This window comes from Pholis gunnellus (assembly GCF_910591455.1).
Source record: "Pholis gunnellus genome assembly, chromosome: 5".
NCBI classification, from domain to species: domain Eukaryota; kingdom Metazoa; phylum Chordata; class Actinopteri; order Perciformes; family Pholidae; genus Pholis; species Pholis gunnellus.
The window spans coordinates 18,892,945-18,901,612 of record NC_136531.1 but is presented as its reverse complement, the minus strand read 5'-3'; the positions used below and the strand labels follow the sequence as shown (position 1 = coordinate 18,901,612).

The 8,668-nt window shown below is 44.5% G+C and overlaps 1 protein-coding gene across 1 annotated transcript; it reads right to left on the bottom strand.

Annotated features, from left to right (window-relative positions):
* Positions 1 to 118: 118 nt before the first annotated feature.
* Positions 119 to 5,448, bottom strand: dusp5 (dual specificity phosphatase 5). The gene is made up of 4 exons (XM_079159555.1): positions 4,993 to 5,448; positions 3,926 to 4,065; positions 3,002 to 3,221; positions 119 to 910 (listed from the first exon to the last, which is right to left on the bottom strand). Exons 1-4 carry the CDS (start codon positions 5,354 to 5,356, stop codon positions 504 to 506), a joined length of 1,131 nt encoding a protein of 376 aa, XP_079015681.1. The 5' UTR covers positions 5,357 to 5,448; the 3' UTR covers positions 119 to 503.
* Between the last annotated feature and the right edge of the window lie 3,220 nt (positions 5,449 to 8,668).

Sequence of the window (8,668 nt, the reverse complement as noted above, 5' to 3'; positions counted from 1 at the left end):
AGTCCTGCAGTAAAGTACTTGGAAAAAAGTCCACTTTTAATCCCATTTGACTTCCCAGTTAGCCTATAACTCTTCAAACATAATGCTAGAATGATGACGTGACAACAGAGTTATTTTTGCGGTGAAAACATTTATTAAACACATATTAACATCCACATTATTGAAAAAATTCAGACAGACAGACTGTAATTTTCAAATAAATTAGGTTTAAATGCCTGACTGTATTTGTGAATAGGCATGAATCACAATATCAACCTAAGGCATGTATATTGCAGTTCATCACTGTGACGTGTCGTTTCATCATAGCAGTTCAGAAGACAGGAGAACAACATCAATGTCTATACCCCATAGTTTTCAAGTCTCATGAAGTGAATACTATTATCTTGACTCTTCTGTTTCTGTCCATCTGCTCGGCTGGTTTCAACACCAGGCACACAGAGACCATTACTTTTTTATTCATTTTTTTTTTCTTCAAGTAAGACTACAAGCAGTCACGCTTCATTTTAAGGCAGTGCAGTTATTGGGCTCAGTTTTAACTGGTGGTGGACCGGGGACTGCAGGCAAGAGGTAGGGAGGGTGAACACGGATGGCTCAAAGTTTTTGGTGTTGAAGGTGGTGTTGAAGTCGTTGGCAAAAAAGAAGGCGGACTCCTGGGCGCAGGGTGTGGCAGGTTCAGGCGTGGCGGCATGAGCCGGGGCCATGGAGAGGACCTCTGACTCAAACTGCAGCAGCTGACCCATGAAACTGAAGTTGGGTGAGATGACCGCCCGGCGCTGCTTGATGATGTCGAAGGCCGCGTCCAGCCGCAGCTGCTGCGTCCTCATGATGTAGGCCATGCAGATGGTGGGTGAGCGGGAGATGCCTGCTTCGCAGTGGACCAGAACCTTTCCCCCTGATTGCTTCACGTGATCTGGAAGGAGAAGAAGAAGAAGAAGAAGACAAGGTTAATGATGTGTGCTGAGATGGTGGCACCGTTTGACTTTCTTTCTGTGATCATCCACAAAATGATGTGAGTCAAAGCTTGCATTATTATAATTATTTTTTTGAAAGAAATGCTCAATTTAAATTAAAGGCCATGGTGGTGTGTCAGGTTTTATTCCTCATTTTGTTTTGTGTGTCTGTAATTGATATTTTAAAAGTCAAGTTACGTTGGTGGAGAGGTTGCAATGAATCAACAGGGAGTTTGAAACAGTGAATAATAACAAATGAAAAAAAAATCACATTTTAACAGTGTAATCATTGTCTACTCCTCACTCCCACTCACTAATTAATGCAAACGCTTCGTAGTGTCTTTCTCACTCACGCACTCACGCTGAACCCTGTCAGCGCGCCTCATTTATAGCGACGCGGAAATGTGCGCACATCTTCTACCAGTTTCAGTTGGACACGCACAGACACTTGTGAGGCTTGTCTGAGTCACAGAGTGCAGCTGTACATGAGACTTTTCTTTCTCCTACACTGCTGTGGGGGCGCTGGGTGCTGCTGCGGCGTTCTAATTTGGAGCTGCAGCACTCCTACACGCCTATCTGTGTGTTCTAATGCCCACACAGATATCTACTTTCTGTCATCTGTACAAGTGTCGCTCGCGAGACATTTTGAGATTTTGCTAACTCCTAGAACTACTGCAAACACCTACACGTCTCCTTTTCTGTCTGTCTCGTGTGCAAATTCAAGCCACTGCAGACACATGTCTCTCTCTCTCTCTCTCTCTCTCTCTCTCTCTGTCTCTTTACGCACTAAATAGAAACATTTATAACAATAGAAACACTTCTGTCTGGTCCTGAGAGCCACTGTAGGCGGAACAACGATGCCTTCTGGCAGCCTCTTTATAAACCGCATGAATGACGGATGAACTTCCCATCTGGTGTGGAGGGTGGTCGGGTCAAAAGAAGGAGTGACGGCAACAGTGGATCAATAATATTCATCATCTCTTCCCTGACTGTGCATCAGTAGCCACGTCGAAAGGGTCTCCGATTGGTGATTGATTTTGGTTTGGGGGGGGCCAGCTGCAGTTTGGTGATTATTTAGCCTGCTCTGCATTTCTAATCGCTTTGCATGGTTGAAACAGTTTAGTGGCCCTCTCTGAATGTGGGCTAAACCTGCCCCTGGAACGATTATCGGCCTTATGTAATAATAGACGGGCTGACACCCTAATTGTAGGCTGCATCCCCAAACAATGCACAATACCAACAATAGCGCTACTGGCCGGCCAAGCTGCTCGTGGGTGATTTTCGGCCTCGGTTGTGCCTGGCTATAAATAGCCAATAGCACACCATGTACATCTTTTGCTGCTGCTGTTATTATCCAGCACCTCTCTCCTCTCTCCCACACACTCTCTCTGCCTCAGTGACACATTCATTGCCCCGCTGCCCTCGGTTCCGTCAACAATTCCCAACTGCGAGCAATCACCAATATATGCTCTCTCATTATGTGTCAGTCAGCTGGCTTTTATCCTCCACCCAACCATCATAAACAACTGTGTGTGTGTGTGTGTGTGTGTGTATCAGTCAGCCCCCAACCTCCTCCACCCGGCTATTACTAAACTCGGACAGCTCACCCAGTTGTCACACTGACTGGCCACACCCGGCAGAGTAAGCCACCGAGATTAGGCCTGGGAGGCGATGACGGCATGGGAGTGTCTTTTTCAAGTAAAGATGGGGGAGGAAGGGAGAGAGGGATGAAGGGGCCCGGGGGGGGGGGGGGGGGCAAGTCCTGAATGAAAGCAGGCTGGCTGGATATGCTGGTGGAGGATTGAAGGAAGGCGGTCAAGTTAAACTGATTACAGTTTATAGCCCTCTATTTGTGAATGGTGGCAGGTGAGAGGCTTAGACAAAGGGGGTTTGTCTGAGGAGACTACTTAGAGTGACGCTGCACTCTAAATATACAGAACTTGATGTTGCAGGAGAAGGCGGTGACTTTTTTTTCCACATTCAGATTCAGACGCAAACCCAGGAGTGCGAACCCTCTTGATGGAAAAATTGTTTAATTTCCTCCAACTCACCAATAAAATCTATGGCCTCCTGGAAATGGGAGCTGATGTCGGCCATGTGGCTGTCCTCCACTGGGATCCACTTGTAGTCGTAGTGGCCCTTGGCCGGCTGCAGGTCCCTGCGCGACACATTGAGCAAGGCTGTGATGTGAAGGTCGCTGAGATAGTCCTGTCTGGAGGCGTGATAGGCACTACCGAGGTAGAGGAAAGGCAGGATCTCCACAGGTTTACCCTGAGAGGGAGAGGGAGGGAGAACGAGACGTCAGTTCATTCCGATAAGGATTAGAATATACAGAAAACACACAGTGTGATTTCACAGCCACCTATAACAAGACATAATACTGGACCCCAGAACTCAATGCATCTGCTTTAATCCACCCATAATCCACCCCTGAGAAAAAGCGTCGGAGCCACAACATCCAAACACCTGTCGGCTCAATAAACTGCAGAGCAGAACATTACGTTCAGCTGCAGACTAAACGCAAGCAGGACGCATGGAGCATGCACGATGGATGGATTTCCCCTATTATGTCAACCATTAATGTTGAATAACCCACAATATGTCAACGAGACACAATAGAGCACTCTCTGAGATGTGAAGCAGCCACATGCTTTCTGTTTGGGCAGTGGAGGAGACAGAAGAAAGGTCAGAGATGAAAGAGTGTTTTTCTCTACGGGGTGTCAGATGGGCATCATGGCCTCAAATATGAGATGTCTGGGGAGCAGTGAAGGTCACAGAATATATGTATGATGAGAAAATGTTTTGATGGGCTGATGCTAAATATAAGTCTCTGATGTCAGCAGGACTTGGATGTGCGGATTTATATTTCCTTTTTTTATTTTTGGATAAGGTTAAAAATAAAAAATGAACTGTCAGTGGATGGATGTGGAGAGTAGGAAGTAGGCCTATGTGTATTGTGAAGGGTGTTTCCGTACCTGATCGTAATCTGGTTTGCGGTGAGAAAGCTTCTCACTGCTGCTGTTGACTCTTTTCTCAGTTTCAGTTCCGCTCTGGTCGATGGTTTTCACCTCAGTGCAAAGTTCAGGGTATTGAGAGTGGAAGTTCTCGTATCCTCCTGAGAGAAGGGGGGAAAACCCGTGAGCACACACTGTAATATATAGGCTAAACTTACAATAATTCTGCCTCCCTCCTAACAAACACACACACACACACACACACAGGCCTAACACGTCTTGTGAAACGGCAGCGTTTATGAAACATGTCTTAGCAGCGGATTACAACATTTATAACCTGATTATAAACGCCTAATTAATTACTGGAGCCTTCGGTTGAAAGACCGGTAATCCTTCTAACATCCTAGGGACGCAGAGGTGACAGGCGGAAATGGAGGTGTTTCAACACATTATCACAACCCAGGGGGGTTTTATTTAACTAACAGAAAAGGTTAGGTTGGGTTTTCTTTCCTTCTTTCTTTCTTTATCAACAAAGTCATTGCAACACCAATTTGCATGCGTTTCTCTCGCACTGACTCATCCGCTCCGTTGACGCACGCCGGACATTCGTCTCTCCAAAAAGTGAGAGAAGAATGTAAGCAGCTTTCAACACAGGCGAGAATGATATTGAGGGAAATGTGAGTTAAAATGTATCTTGATTATAAAGAGAAGTCAAATAAAATGTAAGAAACACACGGTTAGACCTTAAAAATATGGACCGACGATGAAATAGCTCTGAGAAACAAAGTGGACAATAATTTCTTTATGCGTCACTGACTGCGGTTTATGAAGATTTGAATTCATAAAATATTACTTTCTACTACTTTTACGTTTGTGGGGCAGAAAAGACGCGAAGTGTGTGTGATTAAAAGGCCCTCTCGTAAAAATAAAAAATAAAATGTAAAATATTTAAACTCTAAATAACCGTACTGGCTTTCTTCCAATTACAATCCCTCCTGTTCTTGAGACAACAACTAAACAGACAGATAGTCTCTCTTTATTTTGTTCCTTTCTAGATTACAAACAGTTTAATTTCACGAAGCTCTCACCTTTGAGGAAACAGATGTTCGCCCCGCTCGCAAGATGAGAGAGAGTGTTTATTACTATTTGTGCTACGCTGTCCTTCTTCAGTTTTTGCCAGTGGGACGTCCGGTCATCCAGAGCTACGATAGCCGATATGCTCCCCTCCCGCAGCCGAAGCAGGGAACTCTCATCCGGGATGACAAAGTGCAGAGGCACCGGCCCTCCTCGGGACCTCCGCACCACCACTGAGTTGAGATTGACATTGACAGAGCCTTTGATGTTGGAGTTCGTGAATGAGAGATAAGGTCTGCAATCCACAATAAGGCAGCTCCCGCTCTCCTTCCTGATGATTTTCCTCACACGCCGGCAGTCTACGCTGGATACTTTCATCTTGACGCCGAGGAGTTGATGTTATTGCCTGAAGAATTCAACTGGATTACTCCGAAACGGCGGATACAGGCGAGCGAGGAGTCCCGTGCGCGTCTGTGTCTACATGTCCTCCAAGGGGATCCCGGCCAATCGGTTTTATGTGAACGCGACCTCCGGCGCGTGACGCCACGAACCATATATGGACACCGGCGAGGTGTGATCGCAGCAAGAAGCCCGCCCACATCTATGACTGGCCTGTGACTCCACCCCTGGTCGTGGTAAATAATAACCCCGCTACTGCAGTGTGTTTGATTCAACTATTACTCACTGTGTGTCCTCTGCAGGCGCCTGCTGCACACAAGTCCTTTCAATTTCAGCTTCCAACATACAATCCAGAGTGCTTTGATAAGGCAGCAAACAATACTGGACATCCCCCGGACTAAAAAAAAAAAAAGAAGGATGTTTTTTGAATGCTATCAAACATCGAAGGCACAATAACAACACGTAATAGCGATACTACGCTATTAGATGAATAAGGAAGAAGAGCCTCACACAAATACATATCCAGAAGGAAGTGTGACACGGATATAATAGGGCTACCACATGAAATAGGACTGAAATGGACCCCATTGATTTTTTATATTGATTTATCTGCTGACTCTCGGATTATTGGTACTGAAAACGTCAGAAGATAGTGAAATATGATTCAAATTTGTAATGAGACAAAACAGAGGGAAGCTTAAAACCTTCCCAATTAAGAAGAAGGAAACATGGGAATGTTTTTCATGAAACAATTAATTAATTATTGGAATAGTTGCTGATTATGCCTACGTCTAGGGGCTAATGTTACCCGTCTTTCAATCAATTAATCAACTAATTGTTGTATATAATCATATTATTGTGCGTCATACACGCAAACGCACCGTACACCAACACACAAATGTACACAGCCCCCATGATAAACTGCAGGTCTTTCAGGAACAACACTCCCAATGATATAATAGCAAATAAAAATGCCATATAATGTTTTGTTCACATAGTAAGTACCACACTCTGAGTACTGTAAATCCCTAAAGGTGTTTTCTTTTTTACTAAGGCTACTTATGAATATTCTTGCATGTAGTACTCAGTATTGTGGGGACTTTCAGGGAGAACTCATTGGCTGGACGACAAGTAGCTGACAAAAGCAACCTCTAACTTCCGCATCCCATGTATAGCCCAGTGAACCGGCCTTATATCACTCAGCGTGTAAGCCTAATCCCCCAAATGAATTAACAGGTTTAAACGTCACACTGCGTGTTCTCACACGAGGTGCAGTCGATCCTAACACGCAGTGCGGGACTGTGTTTGGGTGCTGTTAGGATTCACTGTAAATATGTAACTTTAGCTCTTAATCCAACTGAAACCATTTTGAACTCACCCAAAAGAGCAAGAGAGCGGTATCAATATTCTCATCTAACTTTTAGCAAGAAAGCAAAGCGTATTCCCTAAAATGTTGACCGTGCTAACATTAATGTATTTTAATGAGATTGGCTGCGTACTGAACTTAGTGAAGCAGCCATTACAGTCGCTCCTGGGACTCCTCGCTCATTAGATGATTTGACTGTTACTGTTCATGTCAATCACTGACCCATATATGTACTGAAATTATTTTGGTTTTACTGGTAGGGTTTCCTACTTCGAGTGTGACGAAAGATCAAGGTTCAAAGGTCAAACCACGCTTAAAATGTAGCCGAAACATAGTGTAAACAAAAGGCCCTGAAAGCCTGTTTGGTGAACTGAGTCCAACATATAATGTGTTACGTCACGTTGTTTGTGCTGCATGAATGCGTGGGAACGATAAGAGCAGAACAGAGTGAGAGAGGCACTGAACAACAGAGCAGAGTTGTGACAAATGGATAGAAAGCGAGACAAACACAGTGACAGACACAGATGGAAAGAGACCAGACAAAAGAAAACACGCACAAAAAAGCCCCGACAGAAAAGACAGACAGAGAGATAGACGGATACAGTAGATGCCTGGCAGTGGACGGTGGCTGAGGATTAGAGGGACAGCAGCCAGCGTGTCATATGGTCCAGTCTAATCTGGGTTTGTGACATCATGGCTGATGAGCGGGGAGGCCCATCCGTTTCCTAGCCCTCATTTAATTATAGGGTTTGTTAGTGTCAGCAGTAAATAATAACAGTAGGCCCAGATGAGCCAGACAAACAAGATGTCCAACTGGCTTCTCACTCCAGTCGTTTATTTCTAAATATCTGCCCTCTTTTTCTATCTCTCTTTCCTCCCATTGCTCCCCTTCTCCGCTCTAACATTACTGGTTTGAGCCCACGCGTGTCTCTCTAACAGGACGGCCTCAGTGTATCAGCGGCTCTGTAGTGTTGCTGATATATTTAGGAAGCAGGCAGGCGGTTTTTAAGCCGGCCACAATCCTGCTTGCGCAGCGTCCTGCAGTCAGCTGGTCGGCTACTAGGACTGTTGTCTCGGGCCGCAACTGGTGTCAAACGCGGTGTGTTCGCAACGTGTGTCATCTGTGTGGTGATGTCATCGGGTCACAAGTGCAACAGGTCAATTTGGATGTATTTTGAATATCTTTGGGTTTTGGACTGACATCACTATGGGCTCTGGGAACTTGTGTAAATGATGGCCATTTTTTTCCTCTTTGCTGACATTCTGTATAGGTAACGATTCATCAATGATGAAAATAATGATTAGCTACAGCCTTGAAGGGAGGAAAGTACTGTTAAACATGTGAGACTCATGTGATCCTCGTTATAGAATCAGGTCAACTTTTTATGTTAACCACGTGTTTAGTAACACGTAAGAATGATCCTGATTTAACTGTGGATTATATCCACATTCTGTGGGAATGTATGCGACATATATCAACTCCACATCATGTGCTGAAGAGATCTTACATAATTATTCCATCTGAGTCACAACATCACGGACTGTTGTTTTCACCTGCGCTACTGTTCTCATCAACATAACATGGAAGGACAGTTCTCACTCCTCCAGGGAATAAAAATAGCAGCAGGATGGATGAGTTTGAGAATGTTCACAAAGGAGCATGGACGCAAGAAAGTGTGAGTAACGTCAGTAATATGTGATGATTAGTGCTTTCCAAGAGTTTTATTATGTGAAATGTTGCAGTTTAGTTGTTTGGTTTGGGGCCTGCTTTCAATTGACCTGCTTTGTCCATTTCCAAGTAAAACGTTTTGCAATTTCCTATTTGCTTTTTGAAGAACTACCCCCTTTAACTGTCAATGACTCACAGACACAGAAACTCAAGTCTTGTTCTGTTTTCCGGTCTAACCATTCTTTTGTTTCATCTA